This window comes from Patiria miniata, unplaced genomic scaffold, assembly GCF_015706575.1.
Source record: "Patiria miniata isolate m_02_andy unplaced genomic scaffold, ASM1570657v1 HiC_scaffold_25, whole genome shotgun sequence".
Taxonomy (NCBI): Eukaryota; Metazoa; Echinodermata; class Asteroidea; order Valvatida; family Asterinidae; genus Patiria; species Patiria miniata.
In genome coordinates this window covers 5,714,197-5,734,408 of record NW_024037064.1, presented here as the reverse complement: position 1 = coordinate 5,734,408, position 20,212 = coordinate 5,714,197, and the positions used below count along the sequence as shown (strand labels likewise).

Sequence of the window (20,212 nt, the reverse complement as noted above, 5' to 3'; positions counted from 1 at the left end):
CAGAATTCTTGCACGGCCTGTGAAATTTCTTTTCCTAAACTTTATCCACTATGGCTGTTTAGCACCCTCTACGATACTTTTATGATACGTACGCAGGTATTTGTTTATTTTTTTTTGAAGATTTGCGAGCAGTGCGATAGCTCTTGTGGTAGGGTTGTGATTTTGAACCATGTGGCCGGATTCCTTGCGTTGTGGGTCCGTGACACCATTTTGTACCCATTTTTTTTTTCTTTCTAAATCTGAGGCTTCGGAGGTTTTTTTTTAAAGGCAAATAAAGTCTGAATTTCATTACGTTCGAATTCATTTTTTGTTTTCTAATTTTATATTTTTTCTAATTTTTTTTTTTTTTTCCCCAAACGCCATAGAGTACACACCCTATGCAGATGTCGTTTGAGAAAATTGCGCACAGCCGCAAATTTGTTTCCCCTTAGGTGGGTTAATAGGGGAAAATTATAAATTATTCACTGTGACATGTGACCTATTTGTATACTCACTGTTTGCCAAGTCCATAAGTCCACAGGGGACATCACAAGAATGTGGACCAAGCCTTGTTTTCAGTGGGTCATCGTAGCCATTCCATGGTCATGCATTCTCAACTTACATGTATGTTCCCAGCATCATGTGAGTGTTCATCTATTCATGGAGGAATAAGAACAAACCCTCCATATGTGTTTGTCCATTGTCCATCACAGGTAATGAAGACCACTTCAGTTGCCCACATCCCACACCAAACTGTCTGGTCTTTATTTTTGCAGCCACAGTTTAAAATGAATGCATGTGCTTTCTTTCAAGTTTGGTTATCGGGAGTTGCAACATATATTTTCAATAGCCAGATAGTGTTAAGGCCAAAAAAAAAAAGTCACCGGTTTCTGGTATGCGCGCGCGTCGCCGTAGCCATGCGCGTCGGCAACATGAAAAAGTTTTTTTTTCAATGAAAGATGATGTCTCAAAACCGCCAAACTCACTGGTTTGACTGGAATTCTGCTGCTGCACAATTTCAACGTGTTTTTAGATGGGGTTATGATCGAGAATAAGCTTTATGTGGCCTCTCTGGACTCCCGTATATTTGCACTAAGTTTAGTCGGGCACCATTTGCAGTCATCAGCCGACATTTGAAGCAAATTTGAAGCAAAAAAGTCGGGTAAAAAAAAAAAAAAAAAAACGCGTCGCCGCACCACTTTTTGGACAAGCTCCATACCAGAAACCGGAGACTTTTTTTTTTGGCCTAACATTTGGCTTTTGCAATTCTTACTACATGTACCATGACAACGTGTTATTTTGCATTGCACGGAAATATGAGCGGCATTCAAAGCAAAAGGTCCAAATGTAATTTCCTTCACATTTTGCAGGGATTAGCAAAAGTACACATTTTTGGAAACTGTGTTGTAGGCCTGTATGTACCAGTACCTAGCCATGTTTACATTTTCCCCAAACATGCCAAACCATGTATGGCGGCCATTTTGGATTTAAAAAAAAAGGCCGCTATAAAATTGTGCTTTTCAATATCTGGCACGATCTTGATTTCAAAGACTAAACCAGCATTTTCAGGTGCAAGCAATCCATTAGTACAAGTACATGTACAATAGACTGAAGGTGATCAACGAGGTGATCTTTTCATGATATCACTTCCAGTCACTGAGTAACGACTATACCTAACGGTGGATGAAAACAAAAAACACCACCATTTTGACTTAACAAGTGTGTGTGTGTGTGTGCGTGTTGAAGTTCATGCACATGGGGCAGTAAACACAATAGAACAATAGACCCTATAAGGAAGGAAGTCTGTAGAAATCTATCTGCCCCATTAGGGAAACACTATGGACTTTGAGATTTCAATAGGAACAAAGGGGAACAAAACTTCAGGGAAACTAAGATCTTCCCCCTATGTACGCCCTGTTTTCTTTTTTGTGGTCGCTACTGTGGAGTTGTTTTCACCCAGTGGATTAGCAGGTCACCAGTTCTGGGCAAAGTGCCTGGGGTTTTCGGCCCCGAGAGCAAATGGCTTTTTTATTATTGTGAAGGCAATTTTCTAGCAATACATTACTTTGCCTGGCCTTCAGAAAGAAACTTATCCATGCCATGTATGTAGAAGAAACCAACATCTATGTAGGATCATGTAGAATCATTATCATTCAAGCATTCATGAACTTGAATTCTAAAGTTCTAGTTCTTACTGAACTTGACGCATCATCATGACTTTCAGACTTGATCATGACATCCTGAGAGTTCTCATCACTCTGGTACACTGACAAAGGTCTGTGTAGTAACAATGATAACATCATTATATTTATCTCAGAAAACACCCAAAAATGGGAACAAAAAAGATGTGTCCGTAAATTGGGCAAAAAATTAGGAGAAGCCTCGTCTTACATGGGAGACTAGAACAACTTCAAAGGAATCCCCAAAATATACGAGATTATGGTTGTTGATAATACATGTAATTAAATGCAAACATCAAAGGTTTTCTTACCTACATGTAGGTAAATGGAGGTTTCTTTGAACTTGTGGAAGTCCCCCAGGTTAGGCAACCCTTTACAAACACCTCATTCTCCACCCCCCCCCACCCTTTTTGTTTTCTGGGCTATACTTGTACCATGATTTTATCATTGTTCAAATGATTTTCCATACAGGGTGAGTAAAATAAAAAGAAACCCAAATGGCGGGACTATTGTTTTAGTGAGGTTTTGCATGTAGCACTTTCAAAATCTAGCATATGACAGCCCAATTCATAAACTTTCTTTTAGTGGAAGAATCATTCAAATCACTCATGTACTTTTCAAGAAACAGAATTTTAAACACAACCACCGTTTTAAAGTTCTGTCCATGGATCACAAAAGAGGTGTGCGTCTTTCAGTAATTTAACAAAAACAATTATTAAATACAGGTGATTTTTTTTCATTTTCCTGAAAGAACACTAAACTTTTTGGTGTTTATGGTGTAAATCAAGGATTTTCTATTGTTCCTCTTCCCTTTTCCTTTGTTTATTCCCCTAACTTTTTTGGAACAGCTCTCACTGGTTTTGTACACGTTTTCTAATTGAGGTCGTCCTTGATTTTGGTTCCTGTCCTCAATTCATCGATGATGTTGCACGTGTGTCCTCGATTTACACCAGAAAGTTTATGGCATAAACACACACATATTTGGGCCTAATTGAACCTACCTTGATACGGGTCTTGACATACATCCATGGCTTGGCCGGTGTCAATTCTTGCTGTCCTCTTTGGAGGTTTGTGGCCATGAACTTCCTGTATGCATCTTCATCGGTCTCTGCAAGCTCATCCAGCATTGACCAAAAGCACTGTGCCTGCTTCATCAGGTCATGTTGGACGCCTGTCGCCATAGTTTCCTGAAATTTGTGAAAGGAGGAAAATTTTGAAAATGGCGTCCGCACGGTATCCACAACAGAGCCCTCACCGATAAACAGTAAATTTCACTTTACATCAAGATTGTAAGTAAAGCTTAATATCTTGATCTTCAAATCATAAATCTGTAATTGTATCTCAGGTGTCATAAGTCGTAATTCTGTGGCCGTTTTGAGGGTGAAATCTGATGTTTTTGTTGGCAAATGGTTGGTTGTTAATTATTTGAAATGCCATGTAAGTACTATTGCCAGATCATGTCTAAATGTTAAAAACAATGCTGGGGCTACTGTTGCAGCAATTGCTATCGTTACAGCATCGTAAATGATCTTCGTTCAACTGCATGTGCGCACATCACATGACAACGATTAGGGTCTGTGGATGGACAGTTCGCCACACGCATGCAAAATCATAGCGGGGTACCAACAAAATCAAAGAAAGTGTTCTTGTTTTGAAGTAGATGCAAAATGTTGCTTTGTGCACCATGGTTTAAGATGTTTTGTATTGATCATGATGTCTATATGCTGCATCTTTTGTGCCAACAAAAGTTCCATCTTCTTTTTTGCCATAGGAAAGAATTATATTGTACATATGTATGGATATCACTAGTTTTTCTGATAATGTCATGTCCTAAAAAGTCCAATTTTGCCGGGGAAATATGGAAGCATTTACTGGGGGTACATGTTCCAAGTGTGGCCTTTATTTACGGAGGTAGTCCAGTAAATTGGCCACATTTGCAATTTTTCATACCCGAGTCTCATAGGATTTGTTTTTTTTGCAAAGGGCGTCAAGTGATATCCAGGTGGGGTATGGAAGTCTTTCTGCTTTGTTTATCCACAGACCATTGTTGTCATGTGATGTGCACACGCGCAGTTGTAACACCGATGGGGCTTACATGTAAATTGTGTACTGAGACTTGGGTTATCGTTACCTTCAGGACACCTCTATTTTTTACAAGTTCCGTTCAAAAATGACTTTTACATGACTGTTCAGTAGGCCTACCAAAGTGACTTTTGCAGGCCAGTCTTTTTTCTTCATACTAACTCATGTATGTTGTAATTTTTGAAACACACTTTCAAAGGAAAATGTGACTTTCCTATCTTTTATTTTTGCAATCAGAGACAACGTGCATGTTGTACTTCTCACAACACGCGTGCAAGCCAGACAGAATGAAAGCCTGATGCAGCTTGGCTAAGTAACAAATTTAAAAAAATATTAATTTTTTGGCAGTGTATATTTTGCCGGAGACGGCAAACCTTTAGTAAACGTTAGTTTGCCGGAAATGCACTGAACATGCGCAGTTACTGGTTTTTTGTACATGTACTTTTGTACATTTCCCTTTTAAAAAAAATCCTCCAGAGCCACAAATCTGAAAAAGAAAATGTAATACTCTGCCAAAAAATGTTTGAGACATGTTAAAATAATTAAAGAAGAATATTCTTATTTATTTGGGGATGAGAAAAAAAACCTTAAAAATGTGCTGCGGTCGGAATCGAACCCGAGTCATCCCGCTTACTAGAGCCTTTGCTTAACCATTACACCAAACGTGCCTACACAACTTTTGGTGGGAATTTAATATATCTTATAATTCAGCCCTATCTTAAAGAGTACAGCGCCCTCAGTTGATATGGATTGCCGCCGGCAAAACTTTAGTAAACGTTAGTTTGCCGTCATTACCTCCGGCAAAATATCCACTATCTAATTTTTTTTATCAGCCAATCAGCATGATCAGCATCGAGCATTCATTGAGCTTTCAAAGTTAACATCTTGTATTTTTGAACCCGTTTTCTGGTTGTCTTCCTCTTTTACCCCGAAATTTCCCTCATAAATCAAAAACATTCCCTTCTTTCCACAAAATACTAAACAAAAGGAAGGAAAGAATGCAGTATTCAGCGTTTGTGTACAAAGTTTACGGAAATTCAAGAAGATTCTCAAGAAGATTCTCAATTTAAGTTTTAACCAAATTGGAAATGATTCTCAGTCCCAGATTCATATATTTTACATATTTTTACAATGACTGACCTTTATTGACATGATATATGAAGAAAATGTGCGTCAACGTTGCAACGTTCTTTCTCAAAACGTTCCCTCTCTTGCTGAACTTCAAGAGTTTCGTCCACAACTTTCATGACATGTATGACTTTTGTTTACGATCGACCAGTTTGACAGGTGCCCTCTCTAGTTCTAGTTGGACGTAGACATCTTACATTCTGAGGGCGCCCTTCTCAATTAACGGTGGGGGGATGGATTAAAGTAAGATTAAAGTAAAGCAAATAAATTTGTCTTTGTGCTAGACTATTTTGTCAGGCGCGTCCCTTTTCAACAGAAATCTTAAGTTAACAAAAGGGTGGGGGTAAAATGTATGGGGTTATGCCCTTGTAAACTAGTGAAACAAACGACTTTCAATAAGTAAAACGGCCATAATTTTCTTAGTTTTTAAGAGGATCATGTTGCCATTTTCCATGAAAATTGATTCGGATTGTATTTTTTTTTTTCGTTTAAACACTATATTGTTTCAGTCAGATATAATTTGTGTTGTTCAACGCTTTCTCATGACCACACAATTTATTTTAATCATATTTAATTCATTTTAGACAGCTACCCTCTAATTTCAATAGGCTTGTGTCACAAGGGCATTACATTTCAACAGGGAACAATTAATACTCTCAGAGCAGTAGAGCGGTGTCAGCGCGAAAAATTCATCCGAATTAAAGTCAATTCATTTGGTTGAAAACACAACACACTGGCTTAAAGAGGTACATTTTCAAAAGTGCCAGTGTAATATGAACTCAAATTTGGCTCAATGTTTGGTCGTGATGTCATCATGAGGAAGTCCACATTAAATTGCGAAAGGGAACATCAAACACTATATTTAAAAACAATTCATGCAGTAGAGTGGTGCGAAAAAAAGACGTTTTCCGTGGGCACACTTTTAATTTTGCCCACTAAAATGTTAACTTATTTCAAAAGAGTTCACAACCACCGTTAATAAGGATTTTACCATTGTACTGAAGGACACAGGCCATAGTCCCCAGGGCGAACTTTACTTTCAATTTGTTTCCAATAGTACTATAGCAGCGAGGGCGTACCGCTCGACTAGAAGAGAACGAGGATAGACTTGACTCCTTTAATTGTGAAGAGCGCCACCATTTGTTAAACATGCCAGTGGCGGACAGCACGTGTTATCTGTATATGCTGGAGTTAACGTTGGCCTAAGGCACAACGACGTTTCCCCGATTTTCTTCATACAGGGTTGCCAAATTTCTTTGATGACGACAACTTCATCATTAAAATGCTGGTACTATTAGTTACTTTAATTATGCTTTTTGTTGAACCTTTGTGAACAATTTCAGTGTCTTTAAATTATGTCCGAAATACAACTTTGAAAACGGTGGCGTCCGGAAATTGGGCACAAAATCGGCTCAGTAAATGTGGCGTGCTTGAATAAAACAAAACTATAAAAACTCCAAAGTCAATGCCTCAAAATCTTTGGTTGATAAATTCTGATAAACCATCATTATCTTTACTTACACAGTACTTAAAAGAACTTGGACCCAACTTATTGCCTTTTTAACATTCGGACATGGTCTGGTGATATTAGTGGGGTCCAAGCTAATGCTGTATGCCCAGCAACACAATTCTGTCACTGACCCAAAAACCCCAACATAGCCCAATAAAAACACGAGATTTTACCTCAAAAAGGCCTCCAAATTACTAGATACGCCACCTGAGGTACAAGTAGACATCGATAATTAAGATGCTTGTACTCGTACTGAAGTTTACTTACAATCCGGGTGAAAAGTGAAAATTCCCATTCAATTCCGAGAGCTCCCCTCAAGATCGATTGTGAAATTTTCTACTCATCATAATCGATGCATGGCGCGCGCTCGGTAACGGAATCGTACTCAGGATACAGGAACCATCGAATGTACGCTGGGCATGAAGACGACATCGCGTCGTTTAAACATTAACACGAATCGGAAAATTAACGTGTTCACGATTGTGAGGGGAGCTCTCGGAATTGAACAGAAAATTTCACTTTTCATCTGGATCGTAAGTAAACTTAAGTACAAACATCTTAATTATCGAGCATGGAAGTTCGTTTCCTGTCCCATTATTATATCAATTAAATAAAAAATACCTTTTTGGGACTTTGATCACAAGAACTCATATCCCGAAGGAGCTTGCGACACCATCACGGTGTCTTTGTCAACTGGTGTTGTTGAGGCCCTCACGTGACCCCTCTAGGCTCACGTGACGGGTCTGAACAGCTGGAGTGTACGTGTTTCGTGAACATGGTGTCACGGTAGCACACAAACCGTTCAACACTCTTCGCTCCCAGTTGATCAGCCTGAAAGATAAGACCCAAGACCTCAAGAAATGTGGCCTCGTATACCAGATGTCGTGTGATGCATGGTTGTGAAGACACATAGGCCCTACATCGGGGAAACAGCTCGCACTCTGCAGACCCGATACAGAGAACACACTAGTACAGTAGGTCAGCCCCCCCTGACAGCAGTAATTGTTGGTGAACATATATCCACCCCAGGACATAGCATCTCCGTGGACAATGTCAAGATCATCGCCAGGGAGGACGACCTCTGGAAATGCAAAATCCGCAAGGCCGTGGAAATCCGCAGACACCACCCCCAAATGAACAGAGATGGAGGGTACGAGCTGGCCCACGTGTACGACCGCCTCCTGTCGGGCGACCAAGCTTGGTCACGTGACGGGTCACGTGAGGGCCTCAACAACACCAGTTGACAAAGACACCGTGATGGTGTCGCAAGCTCCTGATATGAGTTCTTGTGATCAAAGTCCCAAAAAGGTATCTTTTATTTAATTGATCTTAATTATCGATGTCTACTTGTACCTCAGGTGGTGTATTTAGTAACCATTTTGAGGGTGAAATCTGATGTTTTTGTTGGGCAATGTTGGGTTTTTGGGTCAGTGACAGAATTGTGTTGCTCTGCATAAACCATTAGCTTGGACCCCACTATCGCCCAGTAGATCATGCCCGAATGTTAAAAAAGGCGATAAGTTGGGTCCAAGTTACTTGGACTAAAAGTTTGTTAGAAAATTATTTTTTTTATGGCAGCTAGTGGATATTTTGCCGTAGACGGCCAAACGTTAGTTTGCGGAATATGCACTGAACATGTGCAGTTAGGCCTACTGTTTTTTGGTACTTAAACATTTTCCGGTGACAAATTTTAGTCTGGATCCATGCCAATATTATCGTTGTAACTTCGTATTCACAAGATAGGAATCAGACCAATATTATCGTTGTAACTTCGTATTCACAAGATAGGAATCAGACCATTTTATAATTTCGGACTTTATTAAATCCTCCAGAGCCACAAATCTGAAAAAGAAAATGTAATACTCTGCAATAAAATGTTTGAGACATGTTAAAATAACAAAAGAAGGATATTCTTATTTAATTGGGGCCATCCCCCCCCAAAAAAACCTGAGAAATGTGGCAGGGATCGGGATCGAATCCGGGTCATCCCTCTCACAAGGGCCGTTGCTTAACCACTACACCAAGTGTGCTACACAACTTTTGGTGGGAATTTAATACATTTTATAATTCAGCCCTATCTAAAGAGTACTGCGCCCTCTGTTGATAGATGATTGCCGCCGGCAAACCTTTAGTAAACGTTAGTTCGCCGGCATTACCTCCGACAAAATATCCACTATCTTTTTTTTAATTTGGATGCATATAGCTTGAGTTAACTTGAGTAACTCCAGCTCCAATGCTTATTTATCGCATTAAATTAGAGCTGGAGGCAGAACTACCTTAAAAAAACTAGATCATAAGAGGCCCGAAATCTGGGACCATGTATCCCCCAGTATTGCAAAAATTGTCCATTTTCCCTCTAGTATCCCAACCAAGATTCTTTAATCCATATCTCATGCAGTGAAACGCCACTATATACAAATGTATAGAATTAGCCTTGAACGTGGCATTGTATAACGAACACCACTATAACAAACATTATTTGACTATAACAAATAATCCCCATGGGCTCCAAAAATAGTAAATTTTATTATATTAATGCAAAATCAATATAACCATGCTATAACGAACAACCACTATAACGAATACTGTCTGTTGACTCCACCATGTTTGTTATAGCGGCGTTTCACTGTTAGTAACTTCAGCTCCAATGCTTATTGCAATTAGAGCTAGAGGCACAACTACGTTAAAAAATCTAGATCGTAAGAGACCATATATCTCCAGTGTATTCCAAAATAGTCCATTTTCCCTCTATTAATCTAGGATGCCACTTTTTAGGTTAACCTGAATTCAGAGTTGTTTTTTTTTTTTATGAGACAAATTAAAAAATGTTGGATTTGGTCTGAAACATAAAAAAACCCACATTTTTGAAAGGGGGTAATTTTAAGGGTAGTTTCAGGGTTTTTTGGGTAATGTTTCAGGCTGATTATCCCAACCCAAATTCCCTAATCCATACCAAATACCATGCAGCAGTCATTCATGAAGCTAATAATCGACCTCAAACTGAACAAAAGAAAGAGTGAAAACATTTATTTCACTGACAAATGTTCCATTTGACTTGATCACCCATCCTTGCACTATTTCATGCCGGAGTATTATAGACTCTGATTTTGTTACCAACAGACTTTGAATGATGTTATTTGACCCCTGAAAATTGGGAATCAGCCAAAGCAGTCCTGTATGGCGGTCGTGTGGAAAGGATGCAATCGTGTGGGATGGCCTTCACTACAAGCAGTCACTTCTCAGTAAGCCCAACGTGATCATTTATTAAGTTGCCCCATTCATGGGGAGGGGGGGGGGGTAGACTTTCTTAGAGGGAGGGGAGATGGGGCAACTAGAACCAACTTTTCAGCCCTTTTCACACTAGAGCCTCTCAACCTGGGTTGAACTCAACCCTGGGTGAACCCAGTGCCGCCCTGGGTTGAGTTTTTTATTTCAACATGTGTTCAACCCCACATCATTTCACACTTGTTTCATGCAAATCAAGCTTGTCATGCTCAGGTACTACTGTTTTGAACCCTGGCCAGAATGTCAACCTGGGTTGAAAATCTCAACCCTGGTCTGGAGCAGGGTTGAGTTCAACCCGGGGCGAAATCAATCTTGGGGTTGACACATGGTTAAAATTCTTTAAGAGTGAAACGATACATGTTTTCAACCCTACGTCAACCCCGAGATATGTCTAGTGTGAAAAGGGCTTCACTTTAATAGAGAGAACCATAGTCGCAAGCCTACTTCTGGACCCCTTTCCCGCAAGACTCATGAAAATCCACTTTGTTCACCAAGCTAGCTGGCATGTTTAGAATAAAGAATAACTACACGTGTATGTGTTTTGAACTCATTACAAGTGTCCCCAAATAGGGTAAAGTCACAGAGTTTCGTGGGTGTCCTTAAACTTAGCAATATGCCTTCAGAAGCTACGAATGTGGATACAATTAGGACATCATGTTTGTCCTTGTTCACCCATCCTATCAAGATGGTTAAAAGAGAAAACAGGTCACGATGAAGCCATTTTTGGTGGGAGCAGTGGCCCAAAACATTATTTTATCTGTTTTCCACAAATTTAGCATCAGAAATTACAGTTGTTTGAGCTGGAAGGCACAAATACCAGCTGTGCAAGTCAAAGTTTCAGATGTCCTAAGGTTAAGTTCAACAAAGTAATATTTAAAAGATTAGTCACAAAATGTTGCTAATAAATGTCCTTATCCCAGTGACTAAAAAGGATGAATGCATTTATTTCTACTCATTTCAAAACCTCAGAATTTACCAGTAAATTTGAATAGATTTATTACAGTAGAGTTTGAAAAGTCTCATGAAAATTAATAATTCTTTGTTGAAACTCAAAACTGCAGTGACGGGGATAATTGTTTTCATTAATTTCAAGTTGAAATGGCAACCAAATAGGTACAACAATGAAAGCAGAGGTCTGGAATTTAATTCTTGAAAATGCAAGGAAATTTCAAGGAGGCAGTCAGGCAAAAAGCAAGGCAACGGAGGCCATAGCTTCCTGAAATTCAATATCATTGATTTGAACATTTGTTAAAATGATTGGCAACCTTCACACTTAAAGAATGTTTAACCTTCAAAGAAATAATCAACTTTCATAGTCATGTGCATGCTTAAAGGTACATTGTGCATAGGATCATTTGCTTTTTGCAAGATTTTTTCCAAAGCAACAAAAGTGCCCAATATTTTTAGTAGGTTGCATAACAAGCATTCTGTTCAAGTCTTAGCTGAGTGGCTACTATACATTTTGGAGAAAACAGAGAAAACATAATGCACAAGTCTTTGGATCTCGTAACTGGATTCTGTAAGCACCCCATTTTGAAACCACCTTCAATGTTGTTTTCTGACAATACCATTTCAGGTGGAATTATTTCACAGGGTATTTGTTACCAGTCCAATCTTCACTTTGAGGTTTCTGTCATTAAATCGGTAGGTACTTATCTGGGTAATTGCAAATGATCTTACATGGCTTTAAAAAGTGAAGTTAACAGAAATACAGAATAATTTCCATTATCAGAAAAGTCATGTAGAGATCGCACAGTATACAATGAGCAGATGTATGTTCTATTAGGAACAAATTGAAGAATATACATAAAGGGAGTTTACAAAGTCTTGTTGGGACTACTAAGATCTATAAAGTGGTGAATGTTAAACACTTAAAAAGTCTACTTGAACATTTAATTTTTACAATAAGATTGATAGTTTGCAAAAAAAATTCATAATTTTTGGCTGAAACGCAAACTGAAGTGATGATTTTTTTTTTTCATTTTGAAACTGCAACCAAATAAACAATGAAAACAGAAGTTTGAAATTAAATTCTTGAAAAGACGAGGAAATCTTTTTGGTTTGTAAGGAAAAAACCGGGAATAGAAATTCGCTATTTGTGGGGACCTTTTCAAGGTGGCAGTCAGGCCAAAATCAAGGCAACTGAGGCCGTATAGCTTTCTGAAATTCAGCATGAGTCGAATTGATTTCTAAGCATTCAAACTGAAGGGATATTTGACAGTCTGAGAAAAAATGTCAACAAAATTTCAAATCAAGATAAAAAAATTCTTATAAAAATGAGTCTTAATTCTGTGAATTGAGACAGGACAGCAAATTAATTTTCACTCATCTTTAGCAAACATTTCAATAAGTAAATTATCTTCAATTTACATGTAAGCGTATTGTTAATTCAAATGCGTAAACAGAAACTGCAAAAAGTAATGTCAACACTGAGTAAATAAAGGCTTACATTGAACAGTAATCTGAGTACTAACTATCATGGTGATGTGTATGCTTAAAATGATTTCAAACAATACTATTTCACAAAATACTTGTAGTATGGTTACATCTCAAGGATGAAGTGGTTGTAAAACTGTCTCAAAATTTCTATTGTCAAAAGTACAATATATAAACACGTACATGTAGATTTCATTAGGAAAACATTTCAGAATCTCAGGGAGTTTACGTAATCTTGGCTTTGTCTCCAGCTTTGGCTTCTACTATGCAGATTGCAGAGCCCATGATGAGGTCAAGATATAAACCTCATGAACAATGTCAACACAATTCTCTATTCTGTGAATGAAGATCTGAAACCACATTAATAGAATGAGCTTTGTCACTAATCTTTAGGATACATTTAGACAAGTCAATTTACTTGGAAGAGTAGTGTTTTATTTATTAAATAGGCAGATGCCAACAGCAAAAAAAGGAACAAAAATTTAACTGAGTGAATAAAGGCTTATCTTGAACACTAATCCTAACACCAAATTGAACTGAGTAATGCATTTGTAAAGTTGTAATTACTCAAAATAAATTTTAAGAATGTTGCATCTCAAGAACAAAATGATCCTAAACATTTCTCAAGTCTTTGTTATGAAAGATAGCAGAATATATATACAGCAAGTTCCACCAGGAACAATTTAACAATCTTAATTGTGTTTATGAAATCTTGGCTTCGTCCCTGGCTTTGGCCCCAGGCTGCATGATTTTTGTCCCCTGATGTAACTCCAGTACAATATTGGTCCATTTTCTTCTTTAGAGACACCGTATCCTGTCACACAAGGCCAATGGATGGTTGGTGTATTTTCACTGAGTTTGAATGTGGTAAGATTCTTAGGAATCTAGTGCCAGAAATGAAGCGGAAGCCACAACGAAGCCGGGGTTTCATAAACATCACAAAGAGTTGGTAAGTATTGGATAGATTGATGGCAATCCATGTACTGGGTGAGGGAGGGGTGTTGGGTTGAGGAGGCGGGGCTCATTACATTCAAACACCTCAACACCCACTTAACTCCCCTCTCCTTTCAAATTGATCAAAATTAAAACGAATTGTCCCCCAATCAAATCAAATGTAACTGTAGTCAATACACTGTTTATATAAGACTTTGTATAGTAACATATTGTAATTGATGCATTGTTTATTTAAGAATTTGTATGGTAAAATGGTTCACATCAGAGGGATCTGGCAGTTTGGAATGTTGCTTGTGGTGATGGTGATGTAATGACCGGACAATTTCATCCTCAACATTTGCTGTTGGGATGATGATGATTGCTAGTCAATGTCATGTTGGATTACATCACACCTTGTGATACATCTGGATTGAGTGTCCGTTAGCCACTGCCAGCTGGCCATCTGATGTGAACGTGATTCCACATTGGTAATACAGACCCTGAGCCAGGCAATCAAGAAACCTGCCATCTAGGTCATAGTGGTGAATATGACCAGTGTCATCATCACCACCTTGGTACACTACAAGGTAGATGCCTGAGCTGTCACAGCATACACCACGGCAGTACTCCACTGGCTCACCATTAATGGTTGGCCGGATGGTGGCATTTGTTTTACCTTTGCTATCACTAACGTCCACTTTCCCTGTGTTATATCCACTGACCACAACTCTTTCAGTATCGTCATCCACAGCCAGGTAGTAAGGTGGAGTCTGCACTGGTATGGTGTGTAGGATCTCACCATCAGTGGGTCTGTGTTCAGTCCACACCATTCTCTTGATATCACCCACTACGATTGTACATGTACTATTTTTTATGGCTAGACTCTGTAGGTCCATTTCTGTCTTGTCTACCTGATGCTTGGGCACCGTTGGGAACTGCATAACAAGAGTGTTGTCTTTCATGTTGAACACCTTGACATACTTGCTTCCATCCAACACAAGCAAGCGTTGCTCAGGATTGTGGATGGCTGCAACTGCCAGTGGACCTGTGGGTAAAGAAGAACTCAAATGTAACATATGCACAGAATATAAATGCACTGTCACTATTCTGAGTCCTCATGAAATATAAATACCTATTATGATAACCTACCTATAACAATGAATACATGGCGTGCCTTAAAACCCGGTCATGTAGAATGAATAGGCCTACATGAACATTGTGCAGTCTTCAACCACCATACATGTATAATTGTGAATAACTGCAACGTCTTGGAGATACAGTTTTGCAAAGTCTTTTATAAAGTTAATGCACTCTCTGTGCTATTCTAATTGTTCAAACATCAAAATATATTAGTCTTATATTTAACCGTGTTGCCATTTCTTTAGCAATAAAAAGGTTGCTCAATTTTCAAATGAAGCATTGAACAACATAGACCCCATTTTTAGACAACAAATAATTGAAAACTGTTTAATAACAACTCAGTTCTTGTATGTAGTTACATGTATGTTAGCAATTTCCAAGGTTCAGCGATACGGTTCCTGAAACTCAATTAATATTGGTTATTATTCAAATAATAGTTAAACTCACAGTGTGCACGTAAACATTTTTTTATTTGCTTTGTTTGTTTTTTTTTTAGCAAATTTGTTTCATTGAGACTTTGAATAACTAAATTTTATAACATTCTCTACATAAAAACATCCTAAAACATACCGCTATTTCGCAAAACATATCGTTCATGGCCAAAAAGTGGCACAATTGCTTCACCAAGGTTTACAACGCCCACCTCGAGTCAACATGTAAATTAAAGCTATAGTCCATCATTTGCAGCCATCCGAAAAGTAACTGGCGTAATTATTGTTGAAAAACGTACTTGGTTGAAAGATAGTAAGGGGACTAAACTCCCTGTGAAATTATTCTTTCTGGCAAGCTGTCATTTTGAAGTAATCAACAAAAGAAGGCCTTTCCAACGGTGCAACTTAAGACGCACCGTAGGAAAATTTAAATCAGTAGTTCGTTTTGTTATTCGGCTAAGCGCTCACAAGCATTGGCACGACGCACGCGCGTGCGCAGTTGCTATAATTCGTCGGATCAGTGCACAACATCGCGTATAGCTGCAATCGGCTCAGTGAGAATGCGTCTCGGACGCTGAATTCAGGCCCAATCCAAAACATGATTCAGCAACTTTTGATTTGAATTGAGATCCTAGAATGCTGTTTTTCTCGGAATATACCGCTGAAGCTGAGCTGAAACTTCATCAGGCTAGTTGTTCAGTATCCTTCATCAGATTTTGAACACTTTTGTTGCTTCAAACGAACAAAATGCACAAACTACAAATGATGGACTATATCTTTAAGTGAAACAATCCATTGGTCTGTAAAAAACGAAAAAATAACCTTTTACACACACTACAGCCTGTCTAAAAAAAAATGGTACAATCGAAAACAATTTTTTGTTCAATATTAAATCTCAACATAAGTAAGTCGTTTTGAGCATCACATTAAAGAAAAAAGAAAGACCAGGCTTTCCAGTACTTTTTGTTTCATTTCATTTGCTTAAATTGTGAATCCAGATATAACTCCAGTTTACTGCGGAACACAAAATCGAGTTTCTTTCTTTTGCCAAGTTACAATCTTTTGCCAAGTTACAATCTTTTGTGAGCTTCAAGACAGTATGGCACAGTACTCGAAACAACTCTGCCCATGCATAAAAGTGGCACATTGAAATCGATTTTGGTGTATCGCACTAAATTGATTATACCTCTGAATTGACAAAACAAATAAGATCAAACAAACACTATTGGAAAGCCCAGTCTTTGTTCTTTAATATTATGCCAAGTAAGAATGACTTATGACTTAGGATTTTGAAATTTCATATTTAACTAATTTTTTTCCGATTGTACCATTTTTTTTGAGACGTTATGTAGGGCAGTAAGATGCCTACATTGTAAATAACAAGACACAATAATGTAAAGATCACTAATGAATCACTGGTAACTGTACAACCTAATCTATTGGTCTTCAGTTAAAAAACGACATAACAACCTTTTACACACACTAAATACTTACGTTATGTGGGGCAGTAAGATGCTTAGTAAGGACAAAAAAAATACTCGGTCTCTGGTCAGTGCGCGCGTCGATTTTAATCATACTCGTCAACCTTTTTTTTTTCTTCAAATTTACACGGAAGCTACAACAGTGCCCTCTATTGCCGCACCTCCTCAAATTTTTGTTACAAGGAGCACCAAGGAATGGGAAAATTGCACCAAGGCAAATGATGAAGGGCACCAAGGCAAATTATGGAGGACACCAATGTATAATGAGGACACAAACAGGCAAAATAGTACCCACCTTGTCTGTACAATTCAAGCTTAAACAAAAAAAGCCACCAAAAAAACCCCCCAAAAAATGCGTCGCAGCATCAATTCCAGAACTTCGGTCTGACCATTTGGCCTAACGTTAAGATCACTTATGAATTACTGGTAACTGTACAACTAAATCTATTGGTCTTTAAAAAAACGAAATAATAACCTTTTACACACGCTCAATACTGACGTTATGTAGAGCAGTAAGATGCTTAGGTAAATAACAAGATACAATAACGTGTAGATCACTAATGAATTACTTCTGTTTATGATTAATAAAAATCACGTTATAAAAACGCGAACATTTGGTTTAAAAACTACCAAACCAAAAATTCACTAAAAACTCTCTCCCCAAAACAGGTTGTTACGAACCCACTTAATCTGTAACCCTTTAGTACGGTTGCTCCCGCACTAGAATTTTCGGTATTTAATGAATGTTTGTTATGGTGGCTACGCGCGGGTAAATACCCTATATAAGCACTGACTGGCTTTTATTCGGTCTCAGTTGGTGCCCATGTACAACCATGTGCGATTTTCATTAGCGCGTCGTTGAGCCAGCATCTCCCGCCGTCCTACCGATTTAGTACCCCTCATCGCTGGATCATGGCCGAGGCTGACGGTACTACCGGACAGAGACCTGGACTGTTGTGGCCTGCTTGATGTGGCTGAATTCTCGGTGCTCAACGCTGACTTACCTGTGGCTTGGCTGATCTACGGCTGGGTGCGAAGATGCTTGGTTCGACGGCTGCGCTAATATCGTTGTGGGCACTGGCTGGGCGGGGCCTGTTCCTGCTACTGGTTCCTTTGGTAATTATATTTGGCCGAGTACAATTTGCCTTTTTTGTGTGTTTTGCTTATTAACTCTATTTTGCCGGCTTGTTCTTTACTGTATTTTGCCTGTTTGTATAAATTGCTGCTTTGCTAATTTCTTTTTAATTTATTTTGCTTTGCCTGTGTCTAATGCTTGGAGGTTCTTGCATGACGTTTAAAGTTGAAGACTAACTGAGAATGTTTGTATCACCCACTGTCCTGTTGATTGATTTGGGAGAATTAATTAAATTTTGTTAATCATATATTGGTCTCATTTTTGCCTTTGATTCAAAAGTCATGATTCCCGTTTTTATTACTTATTTCTTTCTGCCGTGCATTCCCCGCACGTAACAAGGTTCTTTTCCGGTGTTTTGTTTACTGGGTAGAACATTCTACTCACACGGCAGATTAGTTTGTTTGCAAAGCAACTTCACACTTTTCTAAAGGTTACAGACCCCAACATAAAAACAGTTTTTTCTTCCAAATAAACTGAAATCAGTAATGAAATAAATAGAAGGTTTGTTGTAGTTTTTTGTGTATGTGTGTGTGTGTGTCAGAGTGTGATTTTTTTTAAACATAGGCCTACACGTAAAGAAAAAATATTGAAGTTTTGTCGGGAGAACAAAATCAAATTTGTCAGAGAGCACTGTCAGCACATCAATTCCTTGCCAGTAGTTTATTGTTTTTCATTCTCAGTTGTCAGATCTGCATGTGCACAAGGAAGACTGACTTATAATTTCCACACAATTATGAACGTTTGTGTTGATGAACATGTACATAAAAGGAACTTACCTTGTACGCGAATGGTTCCCTTGTGTTGTCCCTCATTGCTGCAGATGACCACTCGGTTGTTGAAACAGTCTGCCACAGCAATCTCACCAGGTTGAGTAGCAGTAACACTTTGAGCCCAATTGAACTCTCCTGGACCACGCCCCTCTGTACCAAACTCACGACACATCTCCCACTGTCTTAAATCCAGCTTGCCCAGATTAATTTCACCAATCCTCTGACCCGGGGTGAAGCTCAGATAGGAAAGCTTGGGATCAATCTGGGGAGGATTTTGACTCTTGAGTGATTTCAAGTCTTTGCTGATGATAGGGTATAGGGACAGAAAGTCACTGTCTGATGCAGTGTTAATGATATCCTGGGATCTCCCTAGCAAATGTTTTTTACTTTCTAGCATCATTGTCAGTGTTGACTGATGCTCATCATATGTTCTGTTGCGATCCTGCTGGAGTTGTTTGATTTCTGCAATCATCTTTGTCTCTTGAGTTGTTATCTCAGCTCTCTTTTTATCCGCTTTGTCTTGCACAGCTTTCACAGTCTTTGTGACGTTCTGTGTAAATTTCTGCTTAGCTTGTGATGAAGTGGCCAAAGATTGTTCAAGTCTTTTGATGTTTTTCGTGAAATCTGGAAACATATCTTTCAGTGACTGTTTGTATTTGCGAGAAGCCTCTCCAGACTCAATGTAGTGATGTTTTGGTTTACAGTGGCTTACTACAGTACAAACTCGGCAGATTAACTCTTCACATGTCTCACAATAAAACCACTTCACTTCCCCCTTGTGTTTCTGGCATTTAGACTCATCTTCTTCGGGCGTTTTTTTCACTGAACTAACCACCTTTTCTTGGAGTGAGACCTCCTCAACTATTCCCATCAAATGGAAATTTGTTTTCAGGCCTTGAATGTGTGTCTCTGGAAGTACTGTCTCCCGTCGACAAACAGGGCAAGGAATTGTTTGTTGACCTGCATACCTGCTGGTGTAGTATTTCTCCAGACATTTCTGGCAGAAGCTATGCATGCAATCCAGCACCTTGGGCTGTTTATATTTGTCTGCGCATATGTCGCATTCAAGATGGGGACCGATGCTTTTTAGAGCTGTAGCCATTTTATCTGTATACAAAGGGTATTTAAAAAGAAATTGAAATGGTTATAATACAGAGATGAAACTTCTTTAATACTGTACTGTCTGTGTGAGTTCATCCGGGCAGAAAAAACCCAAAATTTTATTTTCATCTGTTATTTTGTATTTACATGTATCCACTTCTGAACAAAACATCATTTTTTTTTTTGAATTCCTGTCAAATTTTGAAGAGCTCTGATGTTTTGAAGAGCTCTGGTACGTGTACGGTAGCTTGTGCCCTGATCTGGTCATTAATAAATATACATGCAAGTTTTATTATTAAATATAGGTTTTGTTGGAACATTGTTTAAGGCAAATTGTGATTCCTACACTTGTACCGGTAAGCTAGCATTTAACCCATTCAAAATAACTGACACTCTTTTCTTACCTTTTTTTTTAATTTCAACCAAATCAATTGAAGACAAAATGGTTCGCGTTTGTTGTTACAAATGCACTGGAGTGGTCGGGCAGACATATTTTTTTCAATAAACACTGCCGTGTTAAGTTATGAATATGTTTCTGTAAGAACAAAGGATCACGAAATTAAATCCTGTCAGGTACAATCAATTATTTTGTGGTAAAATTCAGTAAACATGCAATGTACA

General features: G+C 38.5%; 1 protein-coding gene and 1 long non-coding RNA gene across 2 annotated transcripts; both read right to left on the bottom strand.

The window, feature by feature from the left end:
• Positions 1-511: 511 nt before the first annotated feature.
• LOC119732888 lies at positions 512-5,458 on the bottom strand. Its single transcript, XR_005271621.1, has 4 exons — positions 5,382-5,458; positions 3,161-3,346; positions 2,175-2,256; positions 512-633 (listed from the first exon to the last, which is right to left on the bottom strand). It is a non-coding gene; the product is annotated as an uncharacterized LOC119732888 (long non-coding RNA).
• Positions 5,459-13,845: 8,387 nt separating this feature from the next.
• Positions 13,846-19,592, bottom strand: LOC119733301 (E3 ubiquitin-protein ligase TRIM56-like). Its single transcript, XM_038206899.1, has 2 exons — positions 18,506-19,592; positions 13,846-14,590 (listed from the first exon to the last, which is right to left on the bottom strand). Exons 1-2 carry the CDS (start codon positions 19,590-19,592, stop codon positions 13,941-13,943), a joined length of 1,737 nt encoding a protein of 578 aa, XP_038062827.1. The 3' UTR covers positions 13,846-13,940.
• Between the last annotated feature and the right edge of the window lie 620 nt (positions 19,593-20,212).